Raw genomic sequence first — 18,665 nt, 5'->3', positions numbered from 1 at the left:
TGCAGATGAAGAGGAATAGGCTACACTACACCAGTAATCTCATTTACTACCACAAGTTTGCCACCTTAACCCAGTTTGCAGAAGGCTGTCATTATCCTCCATCTCGAAAACTTCATACATTTTAGCAGAAAAAAAATAATACTTTTCTGAGCCATAGCAATACCACCAAAAAAAAGGGGGGAAAAAAGAAAGAAATGCTTATTAATAAATGTCAACAACGAAACAAGTTCCCTCTGACACTGCAGCGCTAGTAGCTAAGGTGTTACTGCTATTGATCTGTAATCACCACTCTGGGAACAATCAAGAATACTGAACATGAAGCAAGAACACATTTTTTTTTCATTTGACCAGAAGAAGAAACCTTGCAAAATAAATTTAATTTGGGTAGAAGAGTGATAATTAACATGCAATCCAGCACTAAACTTCCTGACAGCTTAGGGCCAGAGGTCAGTTTGCATTTTTATACATTTACAATTCAATATTTCTAATTGTTTTTACCCATGCTTGCTGACTATTCTCAAAAAAGATGAAACTGCTATAGTCCTCTGCTTCAGAAACGTGCCACTGCTCAGCTTTTTATTCCATAATTTACTAACATAATGAGAGATACTAAATCACAAAATTACAGTCATTGAAAACTTGTGAATGTGAAGACTTTTCTAAAGAAAAACACTGGACTTCTTCTTCCAGCAAAATAAAGGCAAACCCTATGTGCTGGACAATATTCCCACGCTATTTTGATAACAGCAAGCTTCTACTTGAAATGAAACTGTTCTTTGCAAAAAGAGTCCTAATACTGGGGCAATACTGCAGCTGCACTGGGGCTTTATTGCTGTGGGGTACAATACACTGCTAAACACAGCACGTCTGGGGAAGTGGACGGTGGAAGTGGGACCTGTTTGCCCTTTTGAAAAGGTAAATGGGAAGCACCAAGGGTAATTCAGCAGCAGGATGGCTTACCAGGTCAGAAAGTCTTTCCTCTAACAATGTACCCAAATTGCAAGTTTGCAGCCAACTGTCCTAGTCTTTACTGTTCCCCAGCTGTTCCCCAGCACCTGCTATTTCATAATTCAGGCTAACTAGGCTAAACAGCGTTTCAAGGTTCTTCTTCCACAGCTTAGATTCTTTCATTCCTATAGCAGGTAACAGTGATAGTAAGAGACAGTCTTTCACAAAATGATAGACTGTTGAAATACTGAAACTTTTATCATTCATGTGATTATCATTTATATAGTTATTTTCCAGAATTCTAGGAAGTATCCACTGGAACAGCTTCAAGTATCCTTTCAATAAAGCACAAACACCTTCAATGAAGGAAACTATCCAGCGTGAATACAGAGGAGAGATCCCAAGTTGAACTCCCCATGCAGCTACCTCAGTGTAAGCAAGGACATCATTAAGCACAGTGATGCTTCGACAGGGACAGGACCACTTGGTTCCCCAGGTGGCTGGGTGTGCTTTTGCTGCGGCCAGTGGATGAAAAATGGGATAGCCATTCCCTTACTCCAGTGTTTCGGACAGGGGACTAACTGGGCACCCCAAAGCCTTAAGCCTGTAACATGAGGCCCACTTACAGACATGTTCAGTCAGAGTTTGCTCTAATCCCTGTGTTCTTCCTTCCCCATCACCAGACTCACACCCTGAGCCGGTGCACACACCACGTACACCACTACCGCCTCTAGTGCGGAAAGGAGGCAAGAAATTTTGCTCTGAGTTGGACACCCGCACCTTTCAACCTCAGAATCACTCTCCGACTTCACCAGCTTCGCTCCCCCCCTCCCAAGCCTCTCGGGCTGCAGCACCCCCTTCCCCACTGGGGCCACCCCCTGCCCCTCGGGGCTCCCCCCGTCACCCTGGGGCTCCCCCATGGCCCCGTATGCCACCCCATGCCCGCCTCCCGCAGGCCCGTCTCCCGGAGGCCCCTCCCCGCCGCCGGGGCCCTCCCGCCCACAGCCCGCGGCGGCGGCGCCCCCCCCCCGCCTGCTCCCGGCCCCGGCCCCGCCCGCCCTTACCTGTGTCCGGGAGCCGAGCTCGGGCGGGCGGCGAGCGGCCGCCAGCCGGGCCGGGGTCTGCAGGTTGATGGGGGCGCTCTGGGGGGGTTCCACGCCGCCCAGTCCGCCGTTGAGGTGCGCTGTCACCATCGCGATGGGCGCCTTGGCTGGCACGACAGAGATGGCCAGGTTCTGCGCGGGGCTGCCGCCGGGGCTCCCACCGCTGCCGCCGGGTGCCTTGAGTAGCGCCGGGACGCCGCCACCTCCACCGTCGCCACCGCCGGGCTTGGCGCTGCCGCTGGCGCCACTGCCCACCAGCAGGGCCGCGGGGCGGCTCCGCACCGTCAGCTTCTGCCGGGGGAGAGAAGGAGAGAGAGGGAGAGGCGCCATCGTCACCGGGACGAGGAAGAGCCGGGGCCCTACCGCCCGCCCGGCGGTGTCTGAGGGCGGCTGCCGCAGGGGGGGGGAGAGGGGGTGGCCGGGCCAGGGTTTGTGGAGCGGAGTCCTCTGGCTGAGCTCCTCCTGGCCTTGCCCCAAACGCCGCCCGAGCCCTTTCTTGCCTCCCCTTAAACTCTCCTTCTTCACAGCTCTGCTTTCAGGTTGCTCCAGAGCGGTTCCTCTCGTTTGTAACACCAACACACTTGTTACCATCTAGGTACGGTATCTCCTCTCAGAACTGTATTTGAGATTTGTACAGCCACTGTGAAGCTGCCGTCTGGTGTCCGGTACTGCTGTCATCTGGTACTTAATCCTGCAAAGACTTCTGCCCATGTTTAACTTTATTCACTGTGTGGTCCTGAGTTGGCTTTAGTGAAATTGCATCTACTGTGTAACCTTCCAGGAAGGTTCCCACATTTCTAGGTCTGCTGCTGTACTAGCAAAGCCATTAAGAGTCTTGTTGTCAACTTGATTAAAATATTGCATATATATGTATGTGTGTGTGTATAAACAAGTGTGGTTAGTTCTTTTAAGAACGAAGACTGAAAACTGTTCTGGGTATAAGCAGAAGCTGTGTAGTACAAAACAGATGTTTAAGGAAATACCTATCTTCTTACCTTTAAACCTGCTATATACTTTGAAGCTGTAAGCCTTACTGGTCAAATATGTTTGCTCCAGGGACTGTAGGTTTTGTGTTTGTATGAAATTGAAAGCATGCATTTTACTAGAGATAGCTGCTTCATTTTTATATAAATAAACTTTTTTTTCAATACATCAACATTATTCTAGTAACTGTGACTTCATATAAATTGTTTTAAGCTTTGTTTGTTTTTGTTTCATGTTTTTTTTTCTCCATTAACCTAACAGTCATCTCAAGGAACCAATGGCAATGCTTTCCATATACTATGCTACTGTGTGTCATAGATCTTTTAAAGAAGAAGGGAGAATCTTTACTCTCAGCACAAAAATATATGTCTGTTAGTTTAAAAGTACTTTAGTGAAAGCCAAACAGCTCAAGTGCATTTAATGTGTGTGCAGAAAGTTGCTTATGACAAAATTCTGTAAAACTTGCATTTATCTGTTCCACTGGTGCTCCTCCTTGCACTATCTCAGTGTCCTGGTAGTACGTTGTTCCAGATGCAAAACTACTGCACGCAGGACAACTGAACACTGCCTCTTCTCAACTCTACTGAAAACATCCTTGCACAGTGCCTTACAGCACAGTACAAAGCTTTCAGGTTAAGATTTCAGCTTTGTGGTTATGTCTTTGTTTTGATTTATGTCATGTGAACATCGCTAAAAGCTTACAGACTGCATGAAAACACTGTACTCTGTTACAGGGATGTAAATCCATTACTTAGAGGCCAGTGGAGTTAGTCCAGGAGTGAAATCCTAGCTCTGTTGCAGACAACCAGAGTTTTACTGCTGACACCAGTAGCCCCGTGACTTCTTTTTCGTGCAGCTAAGACCATTCTCTGTCCCCGAGGAGCCCACGTATAATTAAAATATATTTTAATGTTTGTCCCCCAAAAAGCAAACATATAGGTTACTAAATGAATGAACAACTTAAGACAAATATTTGGTCTTACTGCACTGATTGCATATTTTCACTTAAATAAAACTTTTAATATGTAATCTCCTAATGGCATTAATACAGCTTTACCTTTTTTTCTCAGGCAACAGAAAACATCAAAGCAAACAAAACTCCAAGATCCCAAAAGATACACAGTATGTGGCAGCTCAGTGGTACAGGCAAGTAAATAAGTAGGAGTAAGTTATTACTTTCCTGACAGAATTTAATAGCCAGTAATTGCTTTTTATCTTGTTCCAAAGGAGGAAAACATCCTGAGAAGTACAAAAGCAGAAATTCTGCAAACAAACAAAAAAAATCACTACTCAAACAACCATCTATTTTCTGCCGTTCTCCCTACGTACATTAACTGTGAGTTAGTTTTGTGACTCTTTGCACATGATGTGTTAGTGTTTTGCCAATAAACTGACAAAAATGCCTATATGTATGTGTGGAACAAAAAAAAATTGAAGTAAGGGCTACTGCTTGCTTCAAAGTCTAATTTGAGATAAACATTAAACGCTCAACGTTGACCGTTCACCTCCTAGTGGAAAGCTTATGTTTTGATTTTGGTTTTGGACCTTTTGAAAGAAAATACAAAAAATACAAGAATTCTGTCCCTGGGTTTGAAAGGACCAATCCACCCATACCAGCTACTTCCACAGGGATCAATGCTATGCAAATTTTATTTAAATAACTGCAAATTTTAGAAACAGAATATGAAAGCATACAAAACAGATCAGGTGTTCCAGATTAGCTTCCAAAAAGAAGTTACAGAAACTGTCTGGGGAAACAGAGATATGGAATCTCTTCTGTGTCTCAGTTAATAATTTTCTGAAAACGTACCTACCAAAACTTCAAAAATGTCCCCCTTAATCAGATTATGCTAGTAAGAGAAGAGAGAGAATGCCCTTTTTCTTTGTAATGATCACTTTTACTTATCATAGAATCATAGAATGGCCCGGGTTGAAAATGACCTTAAAGATCATCTAGTTTCTACCCCCCTGCTCTGGGCAGGGTTGCCAACCACTAGAGCAGGCTGCCCAGAGCCGCATCCAGCCTGGCCTTGAATGCCTTCAGGGATGGGGCATCCACAACCTCTCTGGACAACCTGTTCCAGTGCCTCACCACCCTCTGAGTGAAAAGCTTTCTCCAAATTTCTAACCTAAATCTCCCCTGTCTTAATTTAAAATCATTCCCTCTTGTCCTAACACTATTGTCCTATCACTATCAACACATATAAACAGGCATTTCCCCTCCTGTTTATATGCTCCCTTCAAGTACTGGAAAGTCGCAATGAGGTCTCCCTGGAGCCTTCTCTTCTCCAAGCTAAACAAGTCCAGTTCCCTCAACCTTTCTTCACAGGAGAGGTGCTCCAGCCCTCTGATCATCTTAGTGGCCCTATTCTGGACCCATTCTAAGAGCTCCACATCCTTCTTGTGCTGGGGACCCCAGGCCTGCACGCAGTATTTGAGGTGGGGTCTCACAAGAGCAGAGTAGAGGGGGACAATCACCTCCCTCTCCCTGCTGGCCACCCCTTTTTTGATGCAGCCCAGGACATAGCTGGCCTTCTGGGCTGCAAGTGCACACTGCTGGCTCATGTCCAGCTTCTTGTGCAAGTCCTTTTCTGCAGGACTGCTCTCAAGTTCTTCTTCTCCCAGTCTATATAAATACCTGGGATTGCCCCAGCCCAAGTGCAACACCTTGCACTTGGCCTTGTTGAAACTCATCAGGTTCTCATGGGCCCACTTCTCCAGGCTGTCCAGGTCCCTCTGGATGGCATCCCTTCCCTCTATTATATCGACTGCACCGCTCAGCTTGGTGTCATCTGCAAACTTGCTGAGGGTGCACTCGATTCCATCATCTATGTCATTGATAAAGATGTTGAAGAGCACTAGTCCCAAGACCGACCCCTGAGGGACACCACTTGTGACCGGCCTCCACCCAGACACAGAACCGTTGACCACAACCCTTTGGCTGCGACCAGCCAACCAATTCTTCATCCACCTAACAGTCCATCCTTCAAATCCATACCTCTCCAATTTAGAAAAGAATGTGGTGAGGGACCATATCAAAGGCTTTGCTCAAGTCCAGGCAGATGATAGCCATTGCCCTTCCTTTGTCCACCGATGCCATCGCTCCATCATAGAAGGCCACCAGATTGGTTAGGCAAGATCTGCCTTTGGTGAAGCTGTGCTGGCTGTCTCGGATCACTCACCTCTTTATCTCATGCATGCCTTAACATGTCTTCCAGGAGGATCTGCTCCATGATCTTCCCAGGCACAGAGGTGAGGCTCACCGGCCTGTAGTTCCCCGGGTCTTCCTTTCTCCCTTTCTTAAAAATGGGAGTAATGTTTCCCTTTTTCCAGTCACTGGGGACTTCACCCGACAGCCATGATTTTTCAAATATGACGGAGAGTGGCTCGGCAACCACATCAGCCATCTCTCTCTGCACCCTGGGTTGTATACCATCTGGCCCCATGGACTTATGCACATCCAATTTCCTTAGGCGATCCTGGACTTGTTCCACTGTCACAGTGGGTTGGAATCTGCTCCTCTCACCCTCTCCTCGAGGTTCAGGGTCCTGACAGACATAGGAAACTTGACCACCATTGAAGACTGAGGCAAAGCACTGATTGAGTACCTCAGCTTTTTCCATGTCTGAGGAAGCCAGTTCTCCCATCTCGTTTATCAGAGGGGGAACACTCTCCCTGGCCTGTCTCCTCCTGCCTATGTATCTGTAGAACCTCTTCTTGTTATTCTTCATGTCCTTTGCCAAGTTCAGTTCCATCTGTGCCTTGGCTTTCCTGATCCTATCTCTACACATCCGGACGACACCCCTGTATTCCTCCCAGGCTACACAACCCTGCTTCCACTTCTCATACATTTCCCTCTTTTCCCTCAGTTTAGGCTGCAGGTCCTTGCTCAGCCATGCCAGTCGCACACCTCCTTTGCTCGATTTATTCTGCTGGGGGATGGAGAGCTCTGCGCTCTCAGAAGGGCGTCCTTAAAGAGCTGCCAGCTCTGTTCCACTCCTATGCCCTTAAGGACAGTTTCCCAGGGGATCCCAGCCAGTAATTCCTTGAGCGGAATTTTGCTCTCCTGAAGTTCAGGGTCCTGACTCTGCTTTTTGTCAGACCCAAGATCACAAACTCCACCAGGGCATGCTTGCTACAGCCCAGGCAGCCTCCAATCTTAACCTCTCCAATGCTCTCTTTCACATTGGTGAGCACCAGGTCTAGTAAGGCTTCACCTTGGGTCGGTCTGTCTATTACCTGGACCAGAAAGTTATCCTCAACAGACTCCAGGAATCTCCTGGATTGCCTGGAATCCGCTGTGCCACTACCCCAGCAGATATCTGGGTGGTTGAAATCCCCCATCAGGACAAGAGCTTGTGAGCATGACAGTTCTTGCAGCTTAAGCAAGAAGACCTCGTCAACAGACTCCCCCTGATCAGGTGGCCTGTAGCAGACCCCAACCACTAGATGTCCTTTACCAGACCAATCCTTGATTTTCACCGACAAGCTCTCAACCTGGTCATGACTGTTTCTCAGGCCCAGCTCTTCACAATCTATCCACTTCCTGACGTAGAGGGCAACTCCTTCTCCCCTCCTTCCTTGCCTATCCCTTCTGAACAGTTTGTAGCCATCAACAACCACACTCCAGTCATGGGAATCATCCCACCAGTTTTCCATGATAGCAACTACATCGTAGTTCCCTACTGGTGGCCTCCAGCTCCTCTTGTTTGTTACCCATACTGCGTGCACTAGTGTAAATGCACCTCAGCTGGGCCACCTTTTGGGAGGGAGAAGCCCTAATACCCTCTTGACCATACTCAAGTGTTTCCATAGTTACCAACCTCTCACCAACCCTTGTGTCCTTCCTGCAAAATATGTCATCCTCACCCTTCACCAAGACACAAGACTGGGAGGTCTTGCTAGCACATTCCTCACCCACAAGAACTGGCATGTTACATTCAGGCTCCTTTATAGTGTTCCCGGTTCCACCCCCACCCCCCTTCATACCTAGTTTAAAGCTCTGTCAATGAACCCTGCCAACTCCCATCCTAAAACCCCTTTCTGCTGGAGGAAAAAGCTATTCCTGTCTGTTGTCAGCAAGGCCTGGTCTCATGTAAATCGACCCAAGGTCAAAAACTAAAACCCTGCCGGTGACACCAGGCTCGGACCCGATTATTAACCCGCTGGCTCATCATGTCCAGTCCCTCCTTATTTCCTGTAACTGGAGGATAGAGGAGAACATGACTTGTGCTCCCGAACTCTTGAGCAGTCTCCCCGAGGCTCTGAAGTCCTTCTTCTTAGCCCTTAGAGGAGTTCCTCCTATTTCATCGCTGCCTACTTGAAACAACAAAAGAGGATAATAGTCCAAGGGCCATATTAGTGAAGGAAGTTTCTTCCTTACATCTTTAAACCAGGACCCTGGGAGGCAGCAGACCTCCTTGTGTAGTGGGTCTGGTCTGCATATCGGGCCCTCCACTCCCTTCAGCAGTGAGTCACCAATGACAATGACCCATCCTTTTACTGAGGAGGTTTTATACCCCCATACTTCATACACCCATGAGGGCATTGAAGGCATCAAAGTGCTGGCAGACACAAAGATTATGATATGAGAGGTTAAAAAAATCCTCAACAAAACCTACATCTGCTGTATTCTATTTCTGCCCGTTTAATTAAAAGAATAGTCTTGTTTTTTAAAGAGAGATAAAATCTGCATTTTGAGAATCAGGCAGCATAACATATTCTCTGATACTTTTGGAATGATGAATAAGAAACTAAACATGCCTTGGACACTGCAGTGGAAAACATGCTGATATAATGGAAGAGCCAAAAGAAAGAAAGAAAGAAAGAAAGAAAAAGAAGGAAAGAAAGAGAAAGAGAAAGAGAAAGAGAAAGAGAAAGAGAAAGAGAAAGAGAAAGAGAAAGAGAAAGAGAAAGAGAAAGAGAAAGAGAAAGAGAAAGAGAAAGAGAAAGAGAAAGAGAAAGAGAAAGAGAAAGAGAAAGAGAAAGAGAAAGAGAAAGAGAAAGAGAAAAAGAGAAAGAGAAAGAGAAAGAGAGAGAGAGAGAGAAAGAGAGAAAGAGAAAGAAAGAAAGAAGAGAGAAAGAGAAAGAGAGAAAGAGAGAAAGAGAGAAAGAGAAAGATAGAAAGAGAGAAAGAAAGAAGGAAAGAAAGAAGGAAAGAAAGAAAGAAAAAGAAAAGAAGGAAAGAAAGAAAGAAAGAAAGAAAGAAAGAAAGAAAGAAAGAAAGAAAGAAAGAAAGAAAGAAAGAAAGAAAGAAAGAAAGAGAAAGAAAGAAAAAAAGAAAAAATTATTGGCTCTAAATGCTGGAAAGCAGGTCGCTGTTTCTTATCCACAGCGTAACAGTCCTCACAATACACCAATTTTGAAGCAGTGCCTTTTCAATAGCAACATAACTTTCATTTTCACTGCAGGATGCCACAGGCAAACTGGAGTTTGAAATATGTATGCCAGTCACATGCAAACACACCACAATGTGCTGGAAAGCTGCCGCTTGTTTATGATTTCCTATCTTGTATGTGGCATGGTCTCAACTATTCAAAGCAGAGCTAATATTTTTTCCATATGTATCAAAATAGCCTTGGCCTTTCTATTTCTTTTCCCACGTAAGCCCCCTCCCCTCCTTTCCTCTGCAGGCTTACAGGTGAGAAGCCAGCTTCTGCCTCTCCCATCACAAAACGGAGACCTTTCCGCTCAGGGGATAAAGAAATGCAAAAAGCCGTGGGAGAGAGGGGCTGAAGACACTTGTGCTGGTGTGATACCCACCCTGAGCAGCACAATACACACTTGCACATGCTATAGCTGGGCTCCACGCGGGCAGCACCGCTGCTTCCAGCATGAGATTGCAGTTTCTTCATTTTTCCTCTGCTGCAGTTTCTATTGCTTCTTCAAATACGTACCAAGCTGATGTCAACTTCATTTTGCACATACATCTCAAATAAGAAGAATCTGGTCACGTTCTTCAATGGGGGAATACCCTGTTATTGGCTACTCTTCCCTACGGCAGGGATTTAAAATAGTTGTGTGCCTCCCAACAAACCCTCAAGTTTTCCTAGTAAAATATGAGACGTTCAAAAAGGACCTAAAATGCATTGTCCATCACATTTATATTTTAACACCTATGCTGGAGATAGAGACTTCAGTCCATTAATCTTTCGAGAATGATACTCTCCTGACAAAGCAGTTTCTCTGTGAAAATTTGCAATTGTTTTCACAGCAAGATTGGTTCTTTTCCTTAGCAGCCCCGTGGCTGAGAGAAAATATCTAGCATAACCCCAAGAGGTTATTTAGCTTGCAGAAGAACAGCAATCTACTTTCAAACCAAAATGACGGCTTATCAACTAATAATCTAACATTTGTCACTAATCTAAAGCCCTGCATGGAAAACAACTGAACAGACTCCTCCAGCAAGGCAGGCCATGACCTCTGTTAATTTACTCAATTGTCACAATAAAAGTTACTCGAACAATGGAATATTTAATATTCTGAGAGTGACAACACACAAATGAATTGCAGACAGGCCACCAGCCATGGCACTTCAGTATGGTGTCTTAGGATTTTGTTGCAGTCCTATGAATTTCCATGAGCTTATCATACATGTCCAAGCTGCTGCTTACATGCACCCCTTGATGCTGCCTCATCTGGGTTTTAATTCACTGCCTGACTACCTAACTTTGAACGCTGAAGCAGAAATGAGCGGATTTTAGGCTGAGTGTGCATATGCACACATATGTGAGTACCGAAAGGAGCCTGGGGGATATTCACAGAGGAGCAGGTCCCCATGGTCTGTGTTTTGTCTCTGGGCTCCCACAGAAAAATGTTCCCCATTGCATACAGCCCTGAGGAAGAGGTTGCCTGTGCCCAACGAGAGGACAACACAGTGTGCTTCTGTGCAACCAAGATTGGGGACACTTGAGTGGAAAAGTTTCACACTCACTGTTCGTGAAACACAGTATTTCGATGTAACACTGCTCAAGTGGTGCAGCTGGGGAAGGGGGGAAGGAGGAGAAGAAGGAGGAGTAGAAGGAGGGGGAGGAGGAGGAGGAGGAGAAGGAGGAGCATTTTTAAGGAAGCCCAGGGTAGTTCCTCCCGCCAGTTTCCTCCCCATAAATGAGCCATCAGAAAATATTTTTAAGGAAGCCTTCCTCGTCTTCCTCCTCCCCCTTCTCCTTAGCCTGGTGCTATGTGGAGTGGTGCGGAGCCCCCTTGGCTGCTCCTCTGCTATCACCTAAGAAAGCCCATTCAAAAAAATTTAAAAAAAGCTATAGATGAGGAAGTAGTGACTTGCCGACTATGTGGAACTTGGGTGTTACTTTTGGGCAGAGGGATTCCAAAAACTACCTGAGACAGGTGTGTGAGTCACTCATACTCATTGGCAGCACTGCGCTGCATGGGGACTGACTTTTGGGCAAGCAGTGCTGAGTGGAACACAGGGGCAGGGAGGTTTACATGTGCTGAAGTACAATCACAGCATTATTGTTTTAAAGCTTCTTTTGTCTGTTGTTTTCTTCTCTTTTTTCTTTCTCTTTCTTACGTTTTTTTTTTTTTTTTGGACAACTCACTGCCTGCCTGCCGTCAGAAGTAAGAATGTATTCATTTTTCTCTATCAGATCCCAGTTAATTAGCCATCGCTGCAGCAGGCGCAAGGAATTAAATTCAAAGTGAAACTCATTCTAATCAAAACTGCAGCAAACTGGGGATTTTGTTTGACTGTAACCTGAAAGTCAGTTATTGTACCACTGATGCACATACCACATTACCAGCTGAGTGCTTTCAGCATCCTTCTATCAGTGTGAAATATTTAATCGGCGCAAGGATCCAATCAGCGCAGCAGAGGGGAATCTAGTGTGTGCATTAATTTACTTTCAGTTGAAAAGCAGTAAAGCAGGTCAGAAACATATAACCTTCTCCCTTCCCCCCTCCTCCTTCCCCTCCCAAACAAATGCACAGCACATCACAAGAGTTTTGGCGGCGGGGGAGGGAATGAAAGCCACCCCAGATGAATTCAGATTGGAAAGTCAGACAATAAATTACTCGGTCCTGCCAAAGAACGACAAGTGCTGCTGGGAACATAAGAGGGGAACATCCCCCTCCCCGACATACCCCCCAAAATCCCCTTGCAAATTAATTACATTGGGTAATTGTTTTTTAATCTTTGACTCTTTCTAAGCTAAAAAGATGGCTGAATGATCACCCCTTCTGTGTATGACGTTAATTAGAAAGAAAGCAAATGCCAGGAAATAATGAATCAGTTTTTCTATTAAGGTGCAATGGCTCTGGGTTTTCTGATCAGGGATGTTCTCCAGGAATAGCTTCCATTAATATTATTAGTATTAAAAACCTGTTTTAGAAGCATTACCAAGCTCTTCTACACATCAGCAATTCTATATATTGCAGAAGGATATTGCAGCTAAACAAAAAGCTAAACTTTTCCCACCACCAAATCTCCCACCTATTCTCTGAAGACCAGCAGGGTGCTTATGTACATGAAACCCAACGAGACTATCGATATGTGATTTTCTTTCACAAGGGACCATTCACAAAGTAAACATGGTGTGAACAAAACTTGCACGCCCTCACCAACCGAACTGCCGTGCAGAAACGTGACAACAGGCAACAACTGAAGTTGCACAAAAAAGCTCACCCTGGCTCACCAGGCTGATGTCACCAAAACTCTGGGGGTGGCTGCTCTCCCGGGCAGGGCAGGAATGAAGAATTAGCAGATTTATGTTAAGGGAGAAATTTCAAGAGCAGTAAATACCCTAATAATAGAAACAGCGGGCTTATAGAAGCACATACTCACTCAAGTGCAATTATCCTTTAATTTCTGAAGCCATTAAACAGCTTGCTGACGAAAAGGAAAGAAAAAAAAACAAAACAAAACACGTGTTTTCAACTGTATAGCTAGCTGGCAATCCACTCATCAAAGCTCTGAATTATCCGCTTAGTGACTTGTAAACAACACTTTTTAACTAACAAGGAGTTGGGGAGAAAGAGGATGATATTTAATGAGAAAAGTCAGATTCATAGGGTGGAACATTCTGGAAGTGCCTGTGTGTCTTGAAGGAGACGAGAAGGGGGAGCTGGATTTTTTTTTTAATAACCTCACAAATAATCCTCCTCCTTTCTCTCTCTCAAACCATGTCAATGATCAAGGAAATGAGAACAAGGCGCTTGATTCACAGCTGACTCTCTCTTCTTGTTACATCAGATCAAGAAGGAGCAGTGTAACAGGGGGGCTGATTTCTGCAGGGGAAACAAATCTACAAGCTGGCATTTTGTCTCCTACTCCTATTAATTAGCCCACTTTTCTGTCAGGAAAAGAGCTTTTAAAACTTGCAACGGAGTTACCTATATACACATGTGCCCGCTCATGTACACATATATAGAAAATTTAATATTATGCATGTGTGATAAACCTCTCCTGAAAAATCCTCAAGGAAAGAGTGGCTTGTTTCAGATTTTATTTGATGGATGGATCTCCATTCTTTCCCTTAATCCCAAGAAAACTGCACAGTACACCGCTAATAGTGAGATACAGCCCCTCCTAACCCCCCCATTAATGACAGCCTTTGGATGGGCTTCATTGTGTTTGGGATCAGATCCACAGGAGCAAGGCTGCAGCTTGGCCTACAGAGCTATGAAATGCTAATTTTAAATCCAAACTTACAACAAAGAAAAAGTTGGGCTTGATCTCACTTTGAATAAACCAGAAAGCATGCAGGCATCCTCTTGGCAGGTCACAGGGGGATTTAAATGGCTCCCTGCTGTGTAACATGGGTTCTCCCCTAGCCCCAGAGCTGGAATCCTACTTGCCATTAGCAGCTCAAAATTCACATCCCTTTGCTGTTGCCAACTCAAGTTTCCCATGATTTGCCATGTCCCATGCATTCAAGAAGACTGCATTCTTCTGGCATATTTAATGATAGAGAAGAAAAGAGAAGAGAAGAAAGAGAAGAGAAGAAAAAGGAAAGAAAAGGGAAAGGGAAAGGGAAAGGGAAAGGGAAAGGGAAAGGGAAAGGGAAAGGGAAAGGGAAAGGGAAAGGGAAAGGGAAAGGGAAAGGGAAAGGGAAAGGGAAAGGGGAAGGGAAAGGGAAAGGGAAAGGGAAAGGGAAAGGGGAAGGGAAAGGGAAAGGGAAAGGGAAAGGGAAAGGGAAAGGGAAGGGAAGGGAAAGGGAAAGGGAAGGGAAGGGAAGGGAAGGGAAGGAAGGGAAGGAAGGGAAGGGAAGGGAAGGGAAGGAAGGGAAGGGAAGGGAAGGGAAGGGAAGGGAAGGGAAGGGAAGGGGAAGGGAAGGGAAGGGAAGGGAAGGGAAGGGAAGGAAGGGAAGGGAAGGGAAGGGAAGGGAAGGAAGGAAGGGAAGGGAGGGAAGGAAGGGAAGGGAAGGAAGGGAAGGGAAGGGAAGGGAAGGGAAGGGAAGGGAAGGGAAGGGAAGGGAAGGAAGGGAAGGGAAGGGAAGGGAAGGGAAGGAAGGGAAGGGAAGGGAAGGGAAGGGAAGGGAAGGGAAGGGAAGGAAGGAAGGGAAGGGAAGGGAAGGAAGGGAAGGGAAGGGAAGGGAAGGGAAGGGAAGGGAAGGGAAGGGAAGGGAAGGGAAGGGAAGGGAAGGGAAGGGAAGGGAAGGGAAGGGAAGGAAGGGAAGGGAAGGGAAGGAAGGAAAGGAAGGAAAGGAAAGGAAAAGGAAAGGAAAGGAAAGGAAAGGAAAGGAAAGGAAAGGAAAGGAAAGGAAAGGAAAGAAGGAAAGGAAAGGAAAGGAAAGGAAAGGAAAGGAAAGGAAAGGAAAGGAAAGGAAAGGAAAGGAAAAGAGAAAAGAACACAAACACACACACACAAAAACAAGTCTCCCCAAACATACACACAAAAACCAAAACCAAAGTGTATACCATATAAACACTAATGTGCTTCTAATTTAAGTTTTGAAAAAACAAAGGCAGAGTGATTAAAGGCCAGGAGCATGCAGTTCAGCATATGGAGCCACAGTAAGTGCCCTAGAACAAGTTGAATGTTCCCATTGTGTGAAAGACTCATTCATTACAGCTACAAGATATAGTGCGGCCATTTGCATTTTTAGAGGGGCATCTTGCCATTTTTAGATAAATCATGGGATCCAGACCCTTTTAAATAGCATCAAAGCCCACATTTCTTGATATCCTACCTCCCTTTGTTTTGGTACTCTACTTCACTCTTTTCCTCTGTATGAATGTCATTAAACTTTGCATCCTAGTATGTCTCCAGACCCATACGTGAACTCGGGGGCTTCTAGTTTTTGCTTAAACATATGTGCGACTTCCTATGATCAAGCAAAGCAAAAAGAGATGCAACTGCATGCAATCAGAAAAAAGTAAACAATAAATTAGAGTAATTTATTATATCCAGTTCAAAATCTGTTTCCTCCTGATTCACATCCCCTCCCTGTGTCCTCCTTCCCCCGCCTCCCTACCCCAGACCTAGTAATTATTTCTTTGATTCCTCCCTCTTCACCCCATCTTAAAATTAAATTTGCAAATGCACATTTTCCTTGGTGTGGCAGAAAGAACTGGCAATACTATTAACTAAGCTAAATCCTTTTTTCCTTTTCTTTTTCTTTTTTTTTTTTTTTCTTTTTCTTTTTCCCAGATAATACAGAATCCTCCTGAAATGAACAAATGTAACTGTGAACAGATACAGACTTCTCATGGGATCAAACCATCAGTTCCTAGGTATACATATAAAGAAGAAAGTTAAATGGTTGCATTTCCCCCAAAGGAAAGCAGAGCATCAGTTGTGAAGTATTCCCATCAGAAATTCTAGATAAGTTACAAAGAAAAATAAAATCCCTGCCTCCCCTCCAGAACTCGTATAGAAATTTCCCCAGGACTTCTGCGTATGCACATTTCATCCCGACAAGCATGAGCTTTTAGTATTACTGCATTACTCAGGAGTTACTGTTTTCCAGTGGCAGGCATATTTGCATGTTGCTCATGAAACTGCTCGGAGAAACCTTTTAATTTTCCAACACCCCAAAGTATAGCTTTAGTGAAAGTAAACAAAGCGCGCCCACAAAAAAGCCCAAACGGAGTGCCTCCATTTAGGTGCATCAACCCAAACCCAGGCACTTGTGCCCACACGGAGAGCTGCCAGCTGGCACTGAAGCAAAGTGAGTGTTGGTACGTGGCTGAAGCTGAGCTCAAGATTTTGGTGCAAAACCTGAAGTTCAGAGGACAGGGGAGGAGGACAGCATTATGAACAGTTTTTTTGGAAAGCAGGGGACTAACAGAGCTGTCATTCCCACCAGTTTTTATATTAGTACCCCTTGCTAATGAAGAGCCCATATGGCCTGGCAGCACATCGAGCAGTATCCTTCCCCTCTAGCCTCCGGCTGGACCTGCGTCTATTTCTGGTTAAGCATAACAGAACTGAAATCCAATTGGAGGCATCCCCTGAGATTTAGATACATCCTTTTGCCTCAGCTTCCCCACTTGATAAATGTCATTCTCACAAAGATGCTGTGGAAGTTAACTGGCTAGCATCTATTAAATACTGTCTGTTCGCTACTAAAGGCAAATTAAGTCATATGATCTCATTTTAATCCAACTGGATAATGGCTGCCATATCAAAGGTAGTGCACTATCACACTGTATATCTAATCTTGTCTACTGATATTTTCTAATGTCCACCCAAGGAATCCTCATGAAGATGAAGTTGAGACCTCACAGGTCCAAGTATTTTTCTGTGTCTGTGTGTGCAGGCCTGGCCACATGCTGAACTAAGTGGAAGGCACAAAGTTCATTGTCTTTTCCTTTCCACAAGGTGCACAAAAAGCAATCAATGGATCTAGAAATGCAGCAAAGCCCAGCACCAGAGATGACAAATATGCAACTGATAACTAGTAACAAGAGGTGCTACAAGTCTGAGGAAGAAGGTGCTCAAGGAAGCTGGAAAGAATGGAAGGAGATGTACAGGGACCATGTTACTCACAGTAGAGCTCTCTGAGCTCAGACTGTCAATGAACAAAAAAGGTTAAAGTGGCAAGTCTGAGAGATTTTTCCCCTGCACTCTAAGATAAAATAACTTACTATAAATTATTATGTGGAATGTGAACGATGGGAATTGTGCCAGGTGCTTTGCAGGTGTAAATTGGAAGGATGAGTTGACAATGGACTTCCACTGTCAAGACTTCCTACCTCCTGATACACCTTAATAAATATACAGAGGATGACAGACTTTCTCTGTCCTTTCCCAGGATCTCTGAGCACCCCAACATCATTCACTGAAACCCCTTTGACCCAAGAAAACCTCTTCAGAGGTGGCAGCTCAAAGTACACCCATGGAAAGAAGCTGCACGAGTTAAAACTGGGGGCAGAGAGACATGGTCACTTGACATAACAAGTCGAAGTCAGAAATTGAACCTTTACGACACAAACCCAAAACTTTGGTCATCCAGACAGTGCCCTCACTCCATCCTTCCTTCATATTTGCTTTAGTTGCACCACTTCATTTGTCATGTGTTTGTTTTTTTTTTAAAAAACAAGGTAATTTTCAAAACCTGGACAAATGGCTATCACCTGATCAAATATACCCCCTTACAGAAGTAGAGGGTACTGGAAATCAGGAACTCCAAAGCTCTCTCTCATCTACCCAGACCACTGTACAATTAGCCATCTTTTAAATGGGGAGCATACAATGATCTAGCTCCTCTAGCAACATGGATGTTTTAGACAGATTTAAAAAACAAAACAAAACAAAAATTATTTCCCCCTTAATCCCCGCACTCTGACAAAGAATGCTGTGAAAGTACATACATGTGAAAAATCAAAAGCAAACTTTTACAGTTTGGGAACCACAAATAATACCACTTGCCTAGATACAGATAATTGATCAGTCATAATAAGAGGGGGATGTAGCATATAACATTTTTCAAGAGGGGGATGCAGCATATAACATTTTTCTTTTAATGAGACTTCAGAGAATGCATAAAAAAAACCAAAAACACTATTTAGAACGACTGCATTGTACAAATATATTAGCAGATGTAGGAAATATTGGGCAAATTTAAGAAACAAGGCAATGATATGCTTTCACTCTAACTTAATGGAAATTCAAATGATAAGATAAGGGAAAGAAAAGTATACAGAAGCAGTGTTGGCAAAGAATATTAAAAAGAGACAAAGGATCTGCTAATGAAGGACTGTGTAGATCCTAAAATGAAACTAAGACTTCACAACCATTATTCCAGAGGCCAAAGAGAGAGTAACGAGCAATAAATAATGCAGATCATGCCAATGGCAGTAAATAAAATGGAATTTAGAGAAGAGAATGAGAAAGAACAGACTGGGCCCACTTCAAAACACCAACAGGAAATGAACACAATGGATAAGGAGAAAGCAAGGACACACTATACAGTAACTCTACATTTACCTCCACAAATAAAGACAGAGATGATTGCATAGCACATAGATAAAACAGAAATGATCTGAAAAATGTAGATGCTTGTCTGCAGTGGTGACTATCCGAACTAGTTTTTAAACTACTCTCATAAACAGAGACAGGAGAAAGACAGACATTTTGTATGTTGATTTTTTGCTGTGATAGTGGAAAGCACTTAGTTACTTCAACCACAAGGGCTATATACGGAGCTACACAGAGTGACACGGATCTGT

At 44.4% G+C, this 18,665-nt stretch overlaps 1 protein-coding gene and 1 long non-coding RNA gene across 7 annotated transcripts in view; one reads left to right on the top strand and one right to left on the bottom strand.

Moving 5' to 3' along the window:
* The window catches only part of PHF21B (PHD finger protein 21B), a 175,336-nt gene that overhangs the window by 61,158 nt on the left and 95,513 nt on the right, over positions 1–18,665 (bottom strand). For 3 of the 6 annotated variants that reach the window (XM_083821073.1, XM_083821074.1, XM_083821075.1), the window contains one exon: positions 2,013–2,342. The exons of 2 other annotated variants lie outside the window; for them this stretch is intronic. In XM_083821073.1, coding sequence (XP_083677199.1) covers positions 2,013–2,342 — 330 coding nt within the window. Of the gene's footprint in view, positions 1–2,012; positions 4,100–18,665 lie in introns of those variants that run through there. One more of the 6 variants, XM_083821072.1, reaches the window with a different exon arrangement.
* Positions 3,537–4,440, top strand: LOC310892857. Its single transcript, XR_014578523.1, has 2 exons — positions 3,537–3,667; positions 4,106–4,440. It is a non-coding gene; the product is annotated as an uncharacterized lncRNA (long non-coding RNA).

This window comes from Anser anser (assembly GCF_964211835.1).
Source record: "Anser anser genome assembly, chromosome: 1".
Taxonomy (NCBI): domain Eukaryota; kingdom Metazoa; phylum Chordata; class Aves; order Anseriformes; family Anatidae; genus Anser; species Anser anser.
Note: the sequence above shows the minus strand (reverse complement) of the source record. Positions and strands in the feature narration are given on the sequence as shown.